Source organism: Nanorana parkeri, unplaced genomic scaffold (assembly GCF_000935625.1).
Source record: "Nanorana parkeri isolate BGI_ZX_2015 unplaced genomic scaffold, ASM93562v1 scaffold591, whole genome shotgun sequence".
NCBI classification, from domain to species: Eukaryota; Metazoa; Chordata; class Amphibia; order Anura; family Dicroglossidae; genus Nanorana; species Nanorana parkeri.
In genome coordinates this window covers 197,176-220,201 of record NW_017306859.1, presented here as the reverse complement: position 1 = coordinate 220,201, position 23,026 = coordinate 197,176, and the positions used below count along the sequence as shown (strand labels likewise).

The 23,026-nt window shown below is 43.6% G+C and overlaps 1 protein-coding gene across 1 annotated transcript in view; it reads right to left on the bottom strand.

The window, feature by feature from the left end:
* Positions 1-3,155: 3,155 nt before the first annotated feature.
* Positions 3,156-23,026, bottom strand: part of DDX4 (DEAD-box helicase 4) — a 72,821-nt gene continuing 52,950 nt past the window's right edge. Inside the window, exons 15-23 of the mRNA XM_018562676.1 lie at positions 19,302-19,454; positions 19,000-19,154; positions 14,404-14,533; positions 12,131-12,297; positions 10,727-10,872; positions 9,402-9,501; positions 8,926-9,202; positions 6,557-6,664; positions 3,156-3,252 (exon numbers count right to left, since the gene is read on the bottom strand). Of these exons, the coding sequence (XP_018418178.1) occupies positions 3,172-3,252; positions 6,557-6,664; positions 8,926-9,202; positions 9,402-9,501; positions 10,727-10,872; positions 12,131-12,297; positions 14,404-14,533; positions 19,000-19,154; positions 19,302-19,454 (1,317 nt within the window). The 3' untranslated portion in view covers positions 3,156-3,171. The remainder of the gene's footprint in view (positions 3,253-6,556; positions 6,665-8,925; positions 9,203-9,401; positions 9,502-10,726; positions 10,873-12,130; positions 12,298-14,403; positions 14,534-18,999; positions 19,155-19,301; positions 19,455-23,026) is intronic.

The following is a 23,026-nucleotide window of genomic DNA, read 5'->3' as shown; positions in this document are numbered from 1 at the left end:
GGTAGGGGGGACTTGTCAATTGTAGACCCGCCTACCTTGGAGCTAGCGCTTTGAACCCCCAGAATGGGAGAAGAAGCCTGTGATAAAGAGTCCAACGGTGTGCATCACCCTTCCCGTTTGCACTCACGCTCCTGCCCCACTCCTGGCGCCCCTGCTTGCCGATGTGGATTGTAGACAAAGCACATTATTCGTGTCCTGCTGTGATCCAGCTCTACTGCCGCCAGAGAGCCCATCAGGTCATCCGTCAATTCCTGTAGCAGGACACTCCGGGGGACTCCATCTGGAGACACTACGCCAGCGAGGATGGTTGCCATCTCCTTCCATTATCGAGGGGAACCTCTGGGCAAACATTTTTTGTAAGGATTCTGGGGGAATCAGTCCTGGGAAAAGTCCTGTGCATGAGACCCTACAGGTCCACTGTCCTGCGAGTGAGAGCAGCATGCCTCAGGAGGCCCCTGCTATCTAGCATAATAGGCCTGGAGTAAAATAACAAACGTTGCGATGCTCCTGTTCGGCCGGAGGAAACACAAAATACTGAGGTGGTTAGGAGGGACCGCCCTTTTTATTCTAATTGTGGATGATGTGTTTCCTGTTTCAGGTGGGAGGATCCCATCTCTCAGAGGCTGCCCTGGACGATGACTGGGGAAAACAGTTTACAGCCCTTGTGACTAGATGCATCAATGTACAGCTGACATTAATAAAAAAGGTAGACAAAGATGCTACAAATTCCTCCCTGCTGCGTCATGCAGTACCCCCAACCGGATGACAGATGGAATAAAAAGCAAACTCAGCTGAAGGCCATTTAGACAACCCATCACACATAGCCTCCCAAGGGGGCGACAGATATTCCCAAAACAACTGAAGACCTAACGACCCCTGAAATCCCCAGTGCCCTTCAGCCATAGTGTGGGATCCCATATGGGTACGCACAAACACCTGGGGGTTCTTTGATGGTCTCTGAGCAGTGGGCCTGGCACTCGGGCAACAAATTTGAACTTCCATGCTCACAGCAGCTCCGTCATTCCTCTAATTTTTTAAACCCTCAAGATTTTTTTTAACATAAAATACTGTAATGTGTGCCTTACTGTAATCCATGGTTGTTTCTTCTCTTTTGCTGCTCTTGCCCAGTATTGGTTTATGTTAAAAAATCTGAGGGTTTAATGTCACTTTAAACAGAAACAGATGCTGCATTCTCCTCCAGCACTGTAGTGGCTGCAAGAGGGAAGTCTGAAAGACTCCAGGAGAGGTTGAAGGGGCACACTTGTGACCCCTTTGGACCTTAGGGATCACATCATGGTGGAAGAAATTTACTCTATAGGAGGTAGGAGCGGCATGTGCCTGAGGGAATCATGGAGACCCCAGAGTTAGAGAATCTGACTAATGTGAGCTGGTGAGGCCCCTGACCCAGCACCTAATATTTGCCATGTTCTATGTACAGATATCCGCCAGAAGGGGGGTACCCATGACCATTATGCTGCAGATAGGGAGGGTTAAACTCCTGTGATAGCACTGCAGGTAGCAGATGCCCAAAGAGCATCCTGAGATTGCTGTGCTGTGGATCTCTAGCGTGGAGGAGCAGTGTCCAGCCAGAAGTGTGCTCAGAAGAAAAATTGACAATTGCATGCATAGGCGCAGTGAGCAAACCCCTTTCAACAGGCTTCACCACTCTTTAGCATCAGATCACCTGAAAATGGCAGCAAAATAAAGTTTCAGGGCTGTGGCATTTTAATTTGTCACATCCTCATTCCTACATACAGAACTGAAAGGAGCAGCATGCTGGCCACCTGGAATTTGAGAGGATAGATCTCTTCACTTACCTCGGCAGACAGCAGCAGCAGTGCAGGATACCGTGGGCCAAAACCCCATCCTGGCTTCACTGGTCACAGTGGGCATACCTTCCTTCCCTTTTTGCAAGGTCTTCAGGGACAGGGATCCACAAGCTGACAGACCATGGTCTGGGCCTGTATAGTACCCTCTAACACAGTGGTTCTCAACCTTTCTAGGGCCGGGGCCCCTTGGTAACATTTGCCAAGTTGTGGTGACCCCCAAAAGGTAAAATTTAGGGATGACGTGGCTGCTGCAGCGACATCTGGAGGCGTGGCAGGAGAACTGACACTGCTGCGCTAGGAGAGAGCTGAGGAGGACTCTCCACCTTGCACAGCGACCCACAGGTTGAGAACACTGCTATAGGCAAAGACAGGACCGGGCTCTGCAGCTGTAACTAGAAGAATTGGATTTAAAGTGTGTGGCTATATAACGTATGAGGTACATACTCAGCAGTACTGTCACTGATAGAGATGGGCTCGGGCGTGTTCCCCGCCAGGAAGCTGACATCGCGTAGTGCCAATCACATGCACTGAGACATTTCCCGATCTCTGCAGCTGCGGACCGGGAAAATGGAATGCATAGCTAGGTGTGTTTTACATATTTTTTTGCTTGAATACATACATATTGCACCCGCCCTCTGCTGCTGTCAATCACTAGAAGGGGACTTGATGGAGAACTTCAGGTCCCCCTGTGCTGATTGGCAGCATCGGTGGGTGGGTGCAATAGCTTGTTTGCTATTGGCTTTTGCAAAGTGAAATAGCCAATAGGAATCTAGCTATGCATTCCTATGGTAGGGTTTTTTTTTCTGACTTACGGCGGCCCCCGATTTAAAAAAAAAAAAAAACAGGAGCAGAGAAAGGTCCCGACCTTTCCGGGAGAAAGTGTTTCTCTCCCGGCGGCCGAGAGCCACTAGGCGACCCCTGGCAAACCGTCATTCGTCCCCCGAGGGGGTCCCGACCCACAGGTTGAGAACCACTGCTCTAACACTATGCACTGTGTATCAAGGTTAACACTAAACACAGGATCCAGTGCCCTGCCTGGAGTTTACCTTTAGAATAAAGGACCTTAATACAGACACAATTTTAGATGCCCATATATATTAAAATGTTGTATCCAGTACGCAAAAGAATACCAGAAAAACAACAATTCAACTTTTTATTTTGTGATCAAAAGAAATTGTTCATCTGGTTGCTAATTTGCACCACAAAACTTAAAGGCTCATAATACAAACTTTCTTGCCACAAAATCAGAATCTTAAAGAAAATTTTAATTCTAAATACCCACATGGTTTTCAGAAAACATGCAACTGAAAAGTCTTTAGCCTGTATATAGTGCCACTAACAATTATCCCCAATCCTCATCTTCTGCCTGAGCCACAGAAGGGGAAAATCCTGAAGTGCTGGAATCTTGCCTAGTGTCTCCTCTCTGCATTGAAAAGACAGAAAATTTTAAATACACGTTAAGAAACAGTAAAAATTTCTGATTTCCAAACAGTTACCAGTAAAAGTACAACACAAAAAAGGTCCAGAGAAATATAGACACGCAATAGCTGCCCTTTCTGAAAATTATGTTTCCTGGCTATAATGCTCACCCTGGCTTCAATACTTTGCATCTGTGTCAGTTTGTGATTTGCCAACTTGTTCATCAGTGGCTCAAACTAATGAAGGCAAAAAGCCGTCATGAAAGTCGGGCCAACAATTCTGCTACCAAATTAAATTCTCTAAATGTCTGGAAAAATATGATGTATAATGTTTCCTAATTGGTGAGACTTCTGCTCATGACATACCACCAGCAGCAGGTCCTGTGGGAGGCTTCAAATTACCATGAAATTTGGCTAAATTCACCTGTCAGCAACAGACCAGTGAGGGAGCAATTGCATAATGACTGGAAAGCAATTTTGGTGATGTGTCAGGATCATATGATGTATGACACTGGCGCTATAAAAATACAACAGCTGTGTGTTGTAACAGATTTCACTACAGTCCGTGTAACCATCGCACTCGGAGCCGCTGCTGGGTGTAGCAGGTGGCTTCCGACAAAATATCAGTAAAGGATGGACACCGGCACTCCAAAGCAAGTTCAGTTGTTTATTAACGCACTGGTTGCAATAAACAACGTTGCGGGGTCTCACAGGATCCCCTTCATCAGGCAAACAAGTGATCACAAAACACGTACTGAACTTGCTTTGGAGTGCCGGTGTCCATCCTTTACTAGTAACAGACTTCCCTGACGCAGTGGTTATGATGTTGGCAGTGAAAGGGCTAATTCATGTTCAGGTTTAGTTTATACAACCTACCACAAACTATTTCAATTCCTAACCTATAAAGCCAGCCAGAACCTCAATATGTTATACAACTACTGATAATTCAATCACAGAATGAGTGCAGTGCTAAAAATAACATTTTAAAGTGTAAAAGTCCCCAAAAATTTGTATACCCCGCAAACCAGGATTTATAAGCGAGTGGCCAGATTAATATGACCACCTGACGTTTGTAGGCAAATTAGCTATAATTTTGCGCTGAAGTTGCTAGAGGGCCAGACCATTATAAATAGGGAAGCAGGTTGTTTACCGCAACAGTAGAAGTGATTTTTTTCTGAAGATATGGGTTAACAACGCGACTTAACAGCCTTTGAACGTGGGATGATTGTTGGCGCTCGGAGCCATGGAGCGAGTATCAGCAAAACAGCAGATTTCGTTAAATGTTCAAGAGCAGCTGTTGTTAAAGTGTTTAAAGACTGGACTGTCAGCCAAAAATACGGGTCTGAACGTGCAAATTGTGGCCGTCAGAGACTAGCCAATGTTAGGGCAGAATGGAGAGTGGCAAGACTGCTACAAGACAACAGAAGAGGAACAGTGCAGTGTCAGATTCCTCGCATCACCTTTCAACATCTTGTGGAGTCACAAGGCGGCCCAACGAAGTACTGATGGGGTGGTCATAATAATCTGGCCACTCAGTGTAGAGTAGATTTAATTAAACCCATGTTTTGGCAGGTTGTAGCTTTGAGAGGCGGGGAGCCACACAACTTTTGCTGTATTTTTTAATTGTTTTTCTGGATTGTGTGCTGGTACCAATTTTCTATATCACATACACCCATGTCCTGAAGTATTTATTCCTAGATCATGGCTCCAACAAGATCATGGCCCTGGACCTGTATAGTACTCCCAGGCTACTCCACATGCTGCACTACTACCAAGGTGGGCACCCCACACAGGATCCAGCGCCCTGAGTATATTACAGGCTGTCCTTGCATCCACCTCCTTTCATGATCCAGCTACGCCCCCCACCAAGTAGAAATCCAATCCGGATAGATGCAGTGACAGTGAGCAGCTTTTAAAGAAATTTGCTAGAGAGTCGAAGCACAAAAGAGCAGAAAAAGATGTGCTTCTCTTAAAACAGAGGAGGTGTTGAACTATAGACACTAGAAAATAACAAAACAAGAAAACTGAGGCAGGCTGGGAGTTGGAGGGGTTTTACAGGCATGTTTGATGCAGGTTATTGCTTTGTATCCATTTACCCGACGGTAGCTGCAGAACCCATTGGTTCCAGAATCAGCTCCCTGTGCCCTATGATGTATGATCAAGAAACAAGGTTTTGAAAGGCTTTCTTCCACTCGAGGTAGCAGCAATAGCAGGAATCCAATTTAATAAACTGGCTTCCAGCAACACAAATTCCAGGGTTAAGCAGTTCAGGAAGAAAAACAATATTTTATATTTAGAATCAGTTTAAGAAATAAAGTGAAAACTCTGAATAGTGCATTCCTAATGTGCACATGGAACAGCTCAGTATGTCAGTAATGTAAGGGCAACGCTGATGCAGTCTTTCCAAGTGTGTGGTCTTGCTCCACCAAGTGTGATAAAGTTACCCCAGCTCAGTCTGATGAAGATTGTGGGGTGCAGCTTAAGTGGTAGGTATTAAGTTACCAAGCAAAGTGGCTTAGTGGTTAGCACTTCTGCCTTGCAGCCAAGTTCAAATCCCAGTCAGGACACTATCTGATTGCATGTTCTCCCTGGACTTCCATGGGTTTCCTCCGGGTACTTTGGTTTCCTCCCACACTCCTAAGACATGTTGGAAGGTTAATAGGCTGGTATGTATGCATATGAGATAGGGACCTTAGATTGTAAGCTCCTTGAGGGAAGGGACTGATGTGAATGTGTATGTAAAGCACTGTTTAAAATTGACGGCACTATATAAGCACCTGTAATAAAAGATACCATTTTGATTTTATTATTGTATGGATATTTTATTTTTCTTATAGCGTTATATCAATTTTTTCAGCCAAACTATCTCTCCAATCAGCTGCAAGAAACCAAGGTCCATAAAAATCCAACTTTATTGCTGCATATTCCAAGCAAAGTTCAAAATACAAGGTATACACCACCATAGTACGCATCACTCATTTCGCCTGGGCCCGGGTCATGAAATGCATGAGCGGCATTGGAGGTACTGTGGTGGTGTATACCTTGTATTTTGAACTTTGCATGGAATTTACAGTAATAAAGTTGGATTTTTCTGATTGGAGAGATATTGTTTGACAGGTGGGAGCACACTGCAGCCTGCACATGATGTTTGTATTGATCTCAAGTCTGGTGGAATTGGATCAGTGAGTCTTGCTTTTTTTCTGACATTTTATACATTGGGAAATTTTTTGTGCTGCAGTTCATTCTGTGATTGAATGTTAGGGTTTATACTTAAGAACACTCGTCTCTATTTTGGACAACATATATTACCTTTCTGTCATCTGTAGATGCAAACGTATTTGATCGTGGATTATAGGCAGGCATCCCGTGGGCACTAAATGCGATCTCTTCAAGCCAAGCAGGTACTTCTTGATGTGCCTGTGCAAAACAGTAACAAACACTCCATAAGAAAACTAGGGTTATTAATGAATAACTATTTTTGGGCAACAGCTCACAAAAAGGATGTTGAATTAGAGAAAATGCAGAGAAGGGCAAAAACTGTTAAGAGGCATGGAGGATCTCAGCTGTGGGGAAAGATTAGCTGAACTGAATTTGTACTTGAAGATGCAATTAAGGGGGATATGATCATCATGTATACCTACATAAAATGGTCCCTACAGTGAACTTGGTCAAAAACAATGCACGATAAAAGGTAATTGCAAAGGAGAATAGGGCTTGCTTTGCATCTGGAGGAAAAATAGTGCAACAGATTCCTCTAAACTGTGTGGATGGAGTAATCTCCACCTGGGCCAATCTGTTGCACTTTATCCATCTGACCACAGAAAATCTGCAGATAATTGAAAGGTGTATGGGCACCTTAAGGGCTCATTCACACCAGCCACTGCCCTAATTGCACAGCAGCTGGTGTGCAGGGCCCCGCACAACATATTCAGTGTTATGGGCGTATCGGTGTGTGAAGCAGGTCCGCATTGTATTCTGCTGCATTAAAGTACTGCATGCCTTACTATATATTTATTTTTTAGTCAACACCACCGCAATGCCGTGGCGTAAATGGTCCAACCATGAAAAGGCAAATTGACTTGCGTTTCGTTGAAAAAAACGGGGGGAGGGGGGATTAGAACGGCCCGCAAAAGAAGCTGTGGCTGAAAGATGATAGCCTGCATAACATCCAAGCTAAGGATCCATTTCATTAGAATTAACAGGAACCAAAGGTAAAATGTCTTCGTTTAACTGAAAGGCCGAAACCACCTTGGGAGGAGGATGAAAAGTTTGGTATTAAACAATCCAAATAAAAGAACCAAATAAAGTTCTCTACAAGTATATATTCTGCCTAGTGTCCATATTTCCTGAAGGCAGCAGCATAACCCTACGTCTCAGAAGTTTTCAGTGCTGCGTCCCTCAATGGATGATGGAGAAAGGTTTTACCTGCGCATACAGAAAGGCTTCTTCTCAGTAAGGGCCTGTTCACATGATATCAGGTCCTGATCAGGTATGGATCTGCAGACTGATGCAGTGCGTTTTTCACGTGAGAACTGTAGCCCATAAAACACATAGGGATACATTTTGAGTGCAGCAGCGTACGGATCCGGTCAGCACACAAAACGGATGTCGTGTGACCAGGCCCTAAGAGCTGTGGAAAAGAGGAATAGGCTCCCTCAGTTTTGCCTTTTTTCAACCTAACTAGTTGTGCAAGTATATTTTTGAAATAAGAATTGTATCTGCAAGAGTTTACCCTGTTCCCAATGTATGCTGAACAAACCGCCAACACGATTTTCACTTCAGATGGAAATATTTCTATCGATGTTAAATATTTCCCCAATTTACTAAAACTCCAATACAAAACATGAAGAATCAGTACATGATGATTAAACATCACGTCTGTGTCTGCTTGAGCTACACCAGCCTTAGAACTATTATTCGTGGCTTCTTTGAATGATATGCAGTTTGTACTTGCTCACACTTAAAAGCCCTTTAAGTTCATTTTAAAGACTTCAAATAATGATTGTCCCCCCCCAGTGAGAGGAAAAGGATATTGTCATGCTCTATCAGTGCTCTTGCCAGCAGCACATCAGAGTTGCAAATCTGCTCATTATGCTAGGACAGTTCTGGCTTGTAACATCGCAAGTGTTCCAGCACTGCAAACTCTGATGTGCTGCAGGCTGGAACACTGATCGAGACCAGCACGGTTCTTTTTTCCCCACTGTAGACAATCATTTTAAGCTTCAAAAAGGACCTTTATTCTTACTGATCCGTGAGGAACACACATTGGTGGCAGATGGCAGTGGCATGTAACATGCAGCTGTGGGTTACTATTACAAGACTGGAGTCTCCTGACTGCTTGCAAATTTATATTTGAATGAGATTTATATTTTACAGCAATGTATCCCTTTGAAAAATGAGCAACATTCATGCTATCTGATAATCAAAGTATTTACCTCTAGCAGCAAGGCTGTTGCATACGAGTTAGAGACTACCAAATAGAGCTGGAATCTTAAACGTTAATATCAACAGTGCCAGGCAATTGTATATGCCTAAAATCATAAATTTAGAGTCTAAGCACCACAGCACTACAATATATTCAAACAATTTCTCACTCCCAAAGACTGACACAACAAAGGAAAAGAATGATTTTGGTCTACATTTGCCAGAACACACTTTGAAAGAATTAGTTAACTTACATCACTTAAGACTTTCACAAGTGAACGAGCAATATTTTGTTCATCGTTGCCCTTTCTATTAAAAAACGAGATTGCTCTTCCTGTATTGCCACACCGTCCAGTACGTCCAATTCTATGAACATATTCATCGATATCATCTGGTATATCAAAATTGATGACATGACGGACATTTTCAATGTCCAATCCTCTGGCAGCAACCGAAGTGGCAACAATTACGGGACACTGTCCTGTCCTAAAATCGTTTAAGGCTATCTCTCGCTCTCTTTGTTCCCGGTCACTGGAAAGAATAATAAAGTTTAGAAATTACTTTTAAACAAAATGAACCGGCATGTTTTCTACACATGAATAAAAATGGGAGAAATATGTGAGGAAAGCAGTTTGAGAGTGAATGGAATATCTATTACAACATTGTCCAACTGGGTTTAAGCACATCTTGTGTATGCAAAAGAAAAATCTGCACCATGAACTACCCTTACCCATGAATACTGGTTGATGGGACTTTTTCCTGACAGAGAAATGCAGCAATGAAATCTGCTTTCTTCTTAGTTTTCACAAACACCATTGTTCGCTCATGGCCTATGTAAATTAAAAAAATAATGTATACATTAAGATTACAATACACAAACCTCAATAAAAAATAACTAATTACACAGCCCTCAAATCATACTGATGTGTTTGTAAGACACTGATAAGAGACATTTTAGATCGTATTACATGGTTTAATATTCTTTCTAATACATCAACATTAACCATGGATTCTTTAAACAAAAAAGCAGCCGAATTGCTTTAGACAGAGTAGAGGTGGTTTATATAGGTCAACATTTTCCTTTAGGTTTTGACTGGAGTTGCACTTTAAAGCGACACTAAACTCAGAAATTAAATAAAAATAGCTTTGATTAAATAATCAATGACTGTGTACCTTTTTTTGTCATTTAGCTCTAAATGCTCCAGAATTCGTTTTATTTTTCTTCAGCCACAACTTCCTGCCAGAGGGTGGCTTTATTTCTTCTCCATGGTCCCTATGGAAGCTGAAAAGTAGCTACCCTGGGTGCTGGTTCATGTGAAAGACTTCAGTCTCCACCCACAAATCCTGCCCTCTAGACTCTGCAAAGAGCTGGGATTTCTTCAGCTCTCCCAAACTAATTTATGTTCTTTGATTTCTCTCCTCCTGGCTTACCAAGGAGGGTGTGTGGGGGGAGCCACTTGTGAGGAGATTCAGCATGTGAGCTGTCACCAGCCTCATAATTTCTTCTGAGTCTCAACTCAGGTGCTGAATCTGGTCATGCAGTCAGAGGATATAGCTCCTACATTTGAAATAAAGTTGTTTTTCTGTGTAGATTGTTGTAAACGTGATGTTTGTTGTAGATTCATTGTAAAGCTGTTGTAAGTAGTTTTGATAATTCAGAGCATTGCAGAGATTACAAGCAGTGAAACTGTCACAGTGAGGAGGGGGAAGCTGTGTGCATTGAGAGATGATTCCTAGCTGCCTCATGGGAGTTGTAAGATGTGAACATGACCAGAATCAATGTGCACGGCTCTTACCAAGTGTGTGAGGGGAGAGAAGAGCAACGGGAGCGAGCACAGCGGACTTTCTAACGACATCAATAGTAAGACAATTTAAAAACAAATAAATGTGGCTTTGGAGAATTTTCATTGAGTAGATGTGTATAAGGAGCAAAATTTTTTTTAAAAAGCTGGAGGTTGTGTGTCGCTTTATTACAAATAGTGATCACAGCAGAGTCCATATAGGTCTTTTTTTTTATAACTTAATAGAAAGAAATCGCTACTTGCGTGTATATACCTATCTCCTGTAGGATTTCCATCAACTTGTCTTTCTTTCCATATTCCTCAACTTCAATGACCTGCTGTTCCACATCACTGCAAGCACCACCAACTTGGCCAACCACAACAAATAAGTAATCTGGCTTCAGAATTTCTCTGGCAAGGCTGGTTAAAGAAGAAAAAAAATACAAAAAAGGCCATTTACAAATACAGCTACTAAATATTATGTGGAATATTAAACGGTTTACAATGAACCAAAACACACCATGCCTTATGTACTTGTTTGCCATTCAAATCACTTAGTAATTAAGGGAAACCAGACCATTAATTTGAAGCAAAATTTGGGTTTCAATCATTGGGAGGGGGTCAGGAGATGACAATTCTTCATTGTAGCTGGCAAGAGTTTTCCCTCACACACAAGAAACCGGTACCCTACACTATCTGAGCGCAGTTTAGAACAGCATTTCTCAACGAGTGTGCCATGGCGCTGTGTTTCCATGGTGCAGACAGGCTTCTGATGTGAAAATAGTGGGCTCTAATGGAAAGGGGACTCCAGAGTGAGATGGGGTACTCTGTGAATGGAGGGAGCTCCTGATGTATAGTGGGAAACTGAAGTGAAAGGGGGCTCCTTGTGTTTTTGTATGGGATCCCCCCTTAAAATCCATACCAGACCCCTATCTGGGATAGGGGTCTGGTATGGATTTTAAAAGGGCCCACCTTTTAGACCGCGGAGCCTTGAGATTTTGCATACTGTTAAAGGAGACCTATGAGGAGAGTGCTTTTTACTCACCTCATAGTTCTAGCAGACCTGTGACAATGAGACTGTCACAGGTCGGCTCAGTAGATCGGGAGGTGAGCGAACACATACCGGCGGTTGCTCACCTCTCGACCCTGTCACAGCTCTCTGCCGTGACAGGGGAGGGGCTAGTTTCCCCCCTCCCCGCCAGCGCTGACTGGCGGAACGGACGGGGGAGGGCACAGCTGGCTCTGCCTCTAGATATGCAGAGCCAGCTATCAGTCACGCAGCTGGGCGGATACAGACATAATTGTCCAGATCCGTTTCACCTGCTGCGTCTCAGAATACCGCGAGCTGTAGCCTAGGGTGACGGGAGGACGCTAGTTTGTGTCCTCCCGTTACCCTAAGGAGAACAATGGGGAAAAGCCTTAGCCCCATAGTTCTCCTTTAAAGGATGCCGTGGCTGAAATGAGGTTGAGAAACGTGGATTTAGAAAACTAAAAATAGTGTGTATTTTTCTCAGCACAGAGCAAACCCAAATGCCTAAAGCAAGTAGTTCCAGACCCTAAAATCACAAAGCTGTATTATTTTGTAATATTGCAGTGGTAAAAATGAAAGATATGTAATACAAACAATATGTATTTAATAACAAATGCTTGTATTTGCACACCAAGATGAATTATTTACCGCTGTATTTGTGTAGGAAAAGTAGCACTGAACATGAGTGTTTGTCTGTTTTCTGTACTCGGCATTCCAGGACTGTGCAACAAAGTTTCAATGTCTTCCTTAAAGCCCATATCCAACATACGATCAGCTTCATCCAACACAAGGAAGCGTATCTTACTTAAACCAATCTGTATGGGGGGGGGAAAAAAACAAAAAACACAAGATTAATAGCACAGAGTTCATGTTGAAAAGCTACAAAATCTTAAGGGCATTATTTCCTTTGCTGGAAAAGTGCACAACATGGAACATTCAATTACTACATGAATCGCGTGTAAAAAAGAAAAAAGAAAAGTGCCCGCATGCATACATCCCATGGCAACTTTTAATGTCCTCTTAGGGTTAGTTCACACCATAGGCAGTGCGTTCGTCTGATTCTGGCCAGAACACACTGCATCACATTGCGGCCTGCTCACTTTTTTGCCAGGCTGGAGGGGGCGTGGCGTGCCATTGAAGGGCACCGTAGCCACGACCTTCAGCCGCAATGCTATCGCCCGCACGAGATCGCAAGGCACATTGTGCCTGCGGTGCGCACAAAATAGTGCTTGCAGCATTTTGATCGCACTGCAGGCACAATGTGCCTTGCGATCCCGTGCATGCGATAGCATTGCGGCCGCAGGGTGTGGCTACGATGCCATTCACTTCAATGGCACGCCACGCCCCCTCCAGCCCGGCCAAAAAGTGAGCCGGCCGCAATGCGATGCAGTGCGGCCGGAATCGGACCGGAATGCACTGCCTTTGGTGTGAACTAACCCTAAATGCGAGAATAATCTCTTTTGACTTATTACTAAGATGGATTGCCAAAAGGCAGAGAAGCCCTAACATTCAGGTGTAGATTAAGTAATGAGAGTTGCTGGCACTTCATAAGTGGTGGAAGCTTTATGTTTTAAACTTTTACTTTTGTGGGGTGGGGGCCATAAAGTGACACTCAACTCTAGAGTTAAATTTTAATCTCAAACAATTTATCCCCACAAAGCTACCTCCTCATGTATCACTTGCCCCTCCCTTTTAGATTTTAAGCCCTCACGGGAAGGACCCTCCTTACCATCTCATCATGAATTGTATTGTGATTGTAATGTCTTCCTTATATTGTAAAGCTCTGCGCAAACTGTTGGTGCTATATAAATCCTGTATGATAATAATGTACCCTAGTAAACATGTAGCTTGTGTATCACTCATCTGGAGATCCTCAAATCATCTCTGAATTGGTGCTGACACTGTCCTTCATTCTGGAGGGGGGGCTACGTTTGTTCCCTATGCTCCCTGTGTGTTGTAAAGTAGGCAACGATCAAAGCTCGTGATGGCTATAACTAATACAAATTAGTAAACTAAACGTGAGATTGTAGATCATGGAAGCGAGCTTGGAGCGGTGGCTACTTAACACATACAGTGACAATGGAAAATAAAAAGGACACCGTCAGCACCAATTCAGAGATGATTTTAAGGATCTACAGCTGAGTAATACAGACACTGACTTAACGACCGAGTTCCATTCCTACAACTAGATTGTTAACCCCTTCGTGACTGACGAAGGGGTTAACAACCCCAGCTGTGGGTTACTATTACAAGACTGGAGTCTCCTGACTGCTTGCTACTGGTCACTAAGTGAGGAATTGAAGAAATCAGCACTAATATACAGTACATTAGAGGTTTGCATACCGCAAATACCAATGTACAGTAGTAAATACTGACTAATTGCTGGAACGAGATAAGACTGAGAAAGGGTGACGTGAGATGAGCTTGACCCAAGTTCTCGTACAGTGTACAATACCCAATGGTCGGAAAGCTAGTTGCAAGTCCAAGCAGTCATTAAACAGGTAGATTAAGTGAGGAGTAGATGTACACAAAGATACATTTTTGTTAATAGTTAAAAGGCACTTGAATGCATTTTTAAGATTTAACTCCTAGGTTTAGTGTAACTTTAAATTAGGAATGCACAGATACTGATACTAGTATCGATATCGGTGCCGATAGAGTATTTGGGCGAGTACGAGTACACGCCCAAATGCTCCGATGCCTAGCCCGATACTTCCTGTATCAGGAAGCTGGGCAGCGCGTCATTACACGCTGCCTGGTTTCCTGATTGGCCGAGAAGCGGCCCCATGTTCTCTCGTCACTTGTGATGAGAGCATGGAGCCGAAACAGATCCAAGATAGGGAAAAAAAAAATACCGGTATCGGTGCATCCCTACTTTACACGATCACCAAATCACAGAAGATAACCCAGGCAGTACATACCTTCTCCTTCTTGATGATATCCAATAATCTTCCAGGGGTTGCACAGAGAATGTTGCATCCTTGAGAGATCTGTCTTAATGAGTGCCCTGTCTGTGTTCCTCCATAAATCACAACTGGGCGAATACATGTTCTGTAAGCAACACTTAGTTAATATATACTATCAAATATTATATTGCAATAGGATTAAAATTTTCAATGGGTTTTTTTTTTTCTTCCAATTGGATGCCAAGCAACCACTTTGGGACCAGAACAGTTTTTGCACATTAAAAATCAGAAATCAAAATCCCCAAACTATTTTCTGAAAATAGAGGCCATGTAGAATGAAAACAAAAACCCCGCTACTTGTGATTTCTGCAGTGCAATATTTGCACAAATGGTTATCAAATCAATCTTTTTTAGGAAAAAATACACTAAAATAGATATACTGATGTAATGGATGTGTCCAGCTGCTGTATCTCACCAGCATTATTTCTAACTTTATGAAAGTTGATAGTGGAACCCTGGAAGCGGAAGCTAGTCATAGGAGTGTGAAGATAGAGAAGTCAGATGGAAAACATTGACACAATCCAAACACCTTGAGTAACGCAATATTTTGTCTTATCCATTTCTTGGAGTACTTCACAGGATATTGCCAGTTAATTCTGGAGAAAAAAAATGGGTAACGCAGCTGTCAGTTGGATATTGTATAACACCTCCACTCCTATAGCCTACCTCAGTTTTGTAGCAAGCAGTACAAGAGTGGATCACAGAAAACAGAGGGTGGTAATCCAAACCGAAATGGATTTGACAAGCGGAAAATAGGATTTTTTTTTTATACAAGTTAAATACATTTCTTGGAATACAGTAAAGGATACTTTAAAGGATGCGATTTAATACTGAAATGTGTGGGCAAACTACTACTTGGGGGTGCTACATTAGGGAAGTCAAACATGAAGACCTGGGAGTGCTCATAGATCACAGATTTGGCAATAGTAAGCAATGCTAAACAGTGTCCAGCAAAGCAAACGGGATACTGTCCTGCATTAAAAAAAGGGATTGTAGCAAGGGATAAAACAGTAATACTTTCACTTTATAAATCACTGGTTCAGCCACATCTTGAGTATGCGGTGCAGTTTAGGTCACCTACCCTTAGGAGCTTGAGTTCAGGGAAGGGCAACAAAACTAAAAGGGATTGAAGGCCTGAGTTATGAAGACCGCCTCCAGCAATTAAACGTATTCACCTTAGAAATAAGGCACTTAAGAAAACTATGGGGTGTTATTCCCCATAGATCTCTTTAGGGTCACGGGAGGACATAAACTAGCGTCCTCCCGTGACCCAAAGCTCAGTATAAATACTATGAGCGCAGCAGCCGGGACGGATCCCGACATTACTGTCGAGATCCACCCAGCTGCGTGAGTGACAGCTGGCTCTGCATATCTAGAGAGCTGTGCCCGCCACTTCGCGCGCTGAAGGATCGGAGAGGGGCAATTCAGCGGTGACTGGCAGTCACCGCTGTCTGCAGGGAGACTATCGAGAAGTGAGCAGATTGTGCAGGTTTCTGCTCACTTCCCGATCGATGGAGCCGACGTGTGACAGCTACTTTGTCACAGGTCGGCTCTAACTATGAGGATGAGTGGAAATCGCTCATCTCATAGACCTCCTTTAAGGGGGACCTTATCTTCAAAATCATCAATGGGGACCACAATATTTGGAATAAGTTGTTTATATTGAGAATATTTTAGGAAAAATACAAGAGGTTAGACGAAAGGTGGTTCAATCTTGGACTGCGAAAAGGGTCTTTTTTGTGTGCATAGTAAAAATGTGGGATTCCCTGATGAGTTCTTTCACTATATATATATACACACACAAGGATATGCGAAGTGAGATGGGTATTGGATGGACCTTTATTCAACCTCACCTACTATGTTACAGGCATATTCCGAGATGAGTGGGTAAATGCAGGTATCAGGTTATTTGACACTTGCTGTGAAGATCCTCACATAACCCCTTTTAATCAAAAAATCCTATTATGGAATGGGCCATAAAGAACAGGATACAGAGACCCAGATGACAAGGATGTCCAAAAGCAATAGAAAGGGACGGTGTGTGTGGTTAGACAGCACACAACTGCCACTAGGAAGAACAAAGGAAAAACAAACCTTCGACTGCAACCTATACCACCTAAACTGAACAGAAGACTAGGTGTCAACCTTACAACAGCATTACTAGAGGACACCTAAGAGTAGCCACTTGAGCAAGCCCTTTGCACAAAGGCTTTAACCAAGGAATAAGAGGCCAATGCTTACTGAAAAAGGACGGTCAAGGCAGATATTTGTCCCATAAGAGTGCTCAAGGCAAAATGCAGATCCAGCCCAGACAGGGAGAAAGCCACGGAGTACTTCCAAAGGTGGCACTTCTCCATTTGCACCAAATGATGCAGTGGTACACCTTGTGAGAGGTTGACTCCCTGGCAATGCAAGAGCATAGGAACAACAAAGTCAGACAGACCTGTATCTCTCAACACCTGGGTTAACCGCCAAGCATTTAAAGCAAGCAATCTAGTAGAATAGAGAACAGGTTTTCTGGAGAGAAAAAAAGGGTGGACAGTCTAGAAGAGACCAAGGAAGGTCTGCTGGAGGATATCTGCATACCACACTTACCCAGGCCAATTGGGAGCCATGAGGATCGCTGAAACAACCTCCACCTCAAACCTGTGAAGCAGCCCAAGAAGGGTCTTAAAGACGAAAAGTGCAGATCCCACAGTAACTAGATCATCCTTTGCGTAGGATCCTGGAACCCTGTTGAGTTTTTTTTGTTGAATGTGGATGCCGGAAGATCCCCCATGTAGCAGCCCCCACCATTAGCAACGTGGCCAAAATACCACAGGCAGTAGAGATCACTCCCCAATTCCAACCACTGGTGACTGAATCTGTTTGCTGGCCAAATGCCAACTCCTGGACTAAGCATGGCGAACAACGCTGGACTGAGGTTCCACCCATTACAAATCCAGGTACGCTTGAGCTTTGCATCGTCTGGTTTCTCACTGATGATTCATATAACAGCTTTGACATTGTCAGACTTCACCCTCATCGACAGATCCAGATAAAGCATCCAACACTGCAAAATGTTAAGCTGCATGGGCTTAGAGTCAAACAGAGAAAGGCACTGCCTTGTGGGAGGCCACCCTCAGACTCAAAAACTTCATGCATATACTGCTTACCCGAGGTTGTTTCAGACCTCCTCAGGGTTGTGGTAGCGGTCATGTGATCTCTAGGGTGTCTTCAGTGTCAAAGCACCACTTAGATGGATCATAGCCCTAGACCTATAAAGAACCCTGCAGTTGACCACATGCTGCACCCAATACCATGGATGGCAGTCTATGGAGGGTCCAGTGAGAGTACATTACAGGCCAGGCCCTCATCTTGTCTGGTGGAGACCAGATACAGTCCCTGATGCCAAGGAGAATAATGATTGGGATAGGTGGTGTAAGTCACCCAGCGGCATGGAGAACACACGAACACACACACGTTTAATGTGTACAGAAAATGGGTATTGTGTTTCTGTGAGCTAAATTTCTATGCAATGTCTACTTACTAAAAATATAGATTTGATAAACTGTTGCTACCATCTTTTTATTCATTAATGTGCTCAGAAAATATGCATTAGCATTTTTCTAATCAAAAATAACAATTTTAACGTGAGTAAAAGTAAAAAATTGTTCTGGAAGCAAAGTGATCATAACTTATAGTATTAAACGCTCAGATATTTTCAATAACAAATCTAGAGCAAACAATATACATTGGCCAGCAAAGTATTTCTTTAATTTTTTGCCCAAGCCATCATGCTGCTAAACACCTGGCTCTAACTTTCTCAGCTCCACTTTCCTCAACTTCCTGTTGGGTACAAGATCACAAGGGACAGCGCAGCCCCAAGCAACTGTTCTTCTACTAGCTTTGAGGGAGGAGTGGGGAGCAGAAGAAGGGATTGTCTTGCTGTGCATTTGTGGAGACACACAAGGGCAGCTCCATAGGACCCAGCAAGGGAAAGGAGCCAACCTAAAACAGGATATTAAGGCCAGTTCTCAGCGGACAAGTTAATTTCGAGGGAACTTTTTTTGAAAGGAGCAGCATCCTTTGCAAGTTATTTAACCCCTTATATCTAAGCTTTTTTTTTAAGTTTCTCTTCGTTAACAACTGACACTTTTTACATTTTTGCTGTGTGATTCTTTCACGGTAGTAACATACTTTCGAAGGGCTTATTTCCACAAGCACGTGCGCTGATCGCACTGTCCCATGCCAGAATGCAAGACTCCTTGCATTCTGCAACGGTTGTGGAGACTATTTTGTGCAATCATACCGCACTGGAGCGCAGGGCATTGTATTGCCATGTGTGGCTGGTCACACTGCAGGCCGGGGGCATCTGCAGTGCCATTGACAGTGTACGTGATCAGTCATTTGGGCACTTCATGATGGGGACATATAGTGTACGTCTCCGGTCATGAAGGGGTTTAATCAGCATTTGAAATACCTTAAAACATTTTGCAGGCGAAAATGGACAGATCCAAGATAGGAAAAAAAGAAACTGTGCGTCAGGTGTCACTATGTTATGATACCTACCCGTATGCAAATTTACGGGCATCTAGATAGATCTGATTGATCAGTTCTCTTGTAGGAGCAATAATAATTGCTTCTGGCTCTTTAAGCAGTTGAAACGAACTAGATTCAACACCTTTAACCATCATGTGAGCCAAAATCGGCAAAAGAAAAGCAGCCTAAAAGAGAAAAAATATTAAGCAAAATGCACTGAAATTTAATACATAGAAAACGTCAGAATAGTTCGTATTAGCTGCAAAAGTGATTACCAAACAAAATCATGTGTTAGAGGACAAGAACAAGAGGCAAAGTAAAATAGCAAATACCGTTTTTCCAGATCCTGTCTGTGCACAAGCCATTAAATCACGACTAGCCAGTATAATAGGAATACTATGTTTCTGTATAGGAGTCAATTTTACATATCCAGCTTTCTCAACATTTTTTGTTAGTGTACCAGGAAGACTGGCTTCTTCGAAAGTCTACAAAGATATAAAGACAACAGTACAAATGAGCAGGTATGCAAAATAAACAAATTAAATGTATATATACACTTTAAAATGAAAGCCCTGCTGCCAATACATAGTGTGAATAGACCCCCCTATGTCTATCTGTTCTTCCTCCTGTTGTGTATTCCACTCATGTTAATAGAACTCTAAAAACGTGTCCGCTTGTTTTAACCCCTTCATGACTGAGGCCCTTTTTTCATTTGCTACGTCAGTCACGAAGGGGTTAAAGGGAATTCAAAATAGGACTTCTCCCTCCCAGCAAAATCCGTTTAAGAGTACAGTACAAAAACACAGGCAATTCACAGACAACTGGGCAATATATAGGTATCATCAGGTAATTGGACACTGGCCAGAGCTGTGAAGAATTTCATAACACCTCCCACTCCAGGAAATCCTCAGTCTTTTAGCAGGCATTAAAAAGGACCTATCAGGGAGGGTTCAATTTCCTGTACTGTCTTCCATGAAACACATTTTACTGGTAAGTAAAAAATCCAATTTTCTTGATCCTACAGTACAAAAGAAAGCCAATTTATACACAACTGAGATGTGCAAAAGCAACAGAGAGGCGGGCAACACAGCAAACGGCTAACAGCCTCCAAAAACAGGGGAAAACCCCAATCTCTAAGATACCTGCCTGTAGCAACTTATGGCCAACTAGCATGAGCAGATGCCTGAACATCAACCTGGTAGAACTTAGAGAACATATGAACAGAAAACTAGAGGGCGGCCTGCAGATCTGCAATACAGATGCCAAAAAGCCCAAGAATCACTGAAGAAAAAAAAAACCTAGTAGAATGCACCACAGTAAAAAGGTGAAGCCCTACCATTCAAAGAATAGGCATGCACAATTGCCTATCTGATCCACCTGGAGTTGATGGAACAAAATGCAGAAAGCCACTTTGCGAGCTCCTTCAGGAAGGACAAAGAAAATCCGATTATTGGATCTTGTCAGAACAAAAAAGTAGCCGAGAGATAGACTTGAATAGCCTGAACCACATCTAAACAGTGGAGGGAGATGTCCTTAAAGGGGTTCTAAAGCCTCCTATATCTACCGCTAGCAAGCAGTAGATATAGGCCAGAAGTGTAAAAAAAACAAAAAAAAAAACACTTAAAATAATTTTTAAAAAAAACAACTTTACCTTGTTATCGACGCTCGCTCCCGCGCCGAAAATCAGGAACTGCTCGTACGGCCGCAAAGGATCTTGGGGCGGGCACATGCGCAGTTCCGATTCTCGGCCGGGAGACGAGCAGAGAGGCAAGGTAAGTCTATGGACGCGTGCACCTGCCTGCAGACACCGCTGGATCGGAGAGACAGAGCAGTCAGCGCTGGATCGGAGTGACGTCACACCGCTGGAGGGACAGATGAAAACATGGGGAAAGAAGAGGAAGATCGGAAAAAGAGACATCATTTAAGGTAAGTGCTAACATTTACATGGGGGGAGGGAAAAAAATGTTTGCCTTTAATATCACTTTAAATTATTTTGGGGCAAGATAAGAGAAGGAAAGGATGATGTTCCCATTAACATGAAAAGACAACACCATAGGCAAACAGAAATCCTTTGCCCTAAGCACAACCTTATCCTTGTGATTAAATAGTGCTACCAGCTCAGAAACACTCTTAGCAGAATAACAAGGAAAGAAACCTTGAACATAAGATCCGCAAGAGATATCTCCGATAGGTTCAAAGGTAACTCGCTGGAGAAACGCAAGTACCAGATTCCAGCATATCACTCGAGTGTGTCTAGGATGGGCTACGGTGTCTGTCCAACGTGCACGCTCCCGGTTACGTGCATTCACCTCCACTGTGTCTCTCCTTCTCCCTGGCAATGATATCTACTGCGCATGCACCCGCCTTATCCTGCTCGGCTGCTTGAGAAGATCCAGATGGGAGTGAGCGGTGGAGACACAGGTAATTACCTTTTTAGTAACTTTTTATGTTTTTGCATATATCTACTGTTTGCTAGCAGTAGACCATTCCTTGGAATCGAGCATCTGCCTGCTGAGCAAGCCCGGCTACCAATTTTTCACTCCTGGAGCATGTACAGCGAACAGGGCCAGGACATGAAGTTTCGCCGAAACCAGGATCAGGTCCGCTTCTTTTTAGCAGCTCTACTTTTGATTCCTCCTTGATGGTTTATGTACACCACAGCTGTGGCATTGTCAGATTGGACCCTGTTCAGTCACCCTTGAAGATAACACATCCAATACTGAAGGGAGATTTGAATTACTTGACAGACTTGGACGGCTTCGGGGTCCAGGGCTTATGTTTAAAGGTGGAAGGTTGAAAAGGAGCCCTCCCTGGCAGCAGCTTAGGAAGACTTACCAGAGGAAACCTTAAAGAACTATGGTGTTTAGGCTTTTCCCCATAGTTCTCCTTAGGGTAACGGGAGGACACAAACTAGTGTCATCCCTTCACCCTAGGCTCAGTATACCGCGAGCTGCTCGCAGTATGCCGGGATCCGCCCAGCTGCGTGACTGACAGCTGACTCTGCCTATCTAGAGGCAGAGCCAGCTGTACCCACCCCCCTCCCGTACCGCCAGTCAGCGCTGGCGGATCGGAGGGAATCCTGCCCCTCCCGTTATGGCAGAGAGCCGTGACAGGATCGAGGGGTGAGCGAACGCCGGTATGTGTTCGCTCACCTCCCGATCTACTGAGCCGACCTGTGACAGTCTCATTGTCAAAGGTCGGCTAGAAGGATGAGGTGAGTGAAAAGCACTCACTTCATAGTTCTCCTTTAAGTTTGTTTGCTGGCTTTTGCCCTCAGTAACCTTTTAAATAATGGCGTCCCACCCACCAAAAGGCATTCCAAGCGTTTCTTATAGGCTAGTCCTGTTGACTAATACCTATGTCACAGGAGTCTACACATCTGCACAGATGGCAATCCCAGCCTAGACAGCTGATGGAAAGTGTTATCAAACATCCACATAGTGCAGAGCTACTGGGAAATTTCCAGATGCATTAAGAGCTAGGATCCCTAGCCATGCACCTCTACGGTTTGGCATACCACCATGGACATGGCTGCTGGTTGCAGAGCAGGCCCAACCAGAGCAAAGTGTGCCTTAAAAAAGGCTTCTGGCCGTTTATTCACCAATTTCATAAAGGCCGGGACATCCTCCACTGGGACAGTCCGGAATCTACCGAGGAAAAAATAGCCACATGTACCTCAGGCGCTGCCATTTTTGAGGAAGGCTTTAAGGGGATAATGTTGTGCAAAGCATTTGTCAGGAAAATAATTTCTCGCAATGTTGCCAATCCACAAAAACTACCTCAACTAGAGTGCAAAGGAAAAGCCTTAGTGGGCTTTTTCATACGGGAACCCATACTTCCAGCCTTGCGGCAATCCCGTGCAGCTGAGCAATAGCTAAACATCCTTTCACCTCATAAACTAGTACCGAAATGGTGTCACAGTTTGTAGGGCAGGGTCACAGCAGATTAATCTTACTGAAAGGAAACTTGAGTCTGAGGAGGTGTGCACTTATACTATCTCACCCGCCTGCTCAGCTGTACAGTAACAAGGCAGTAGCCATGGCCGCATTTGAAACCA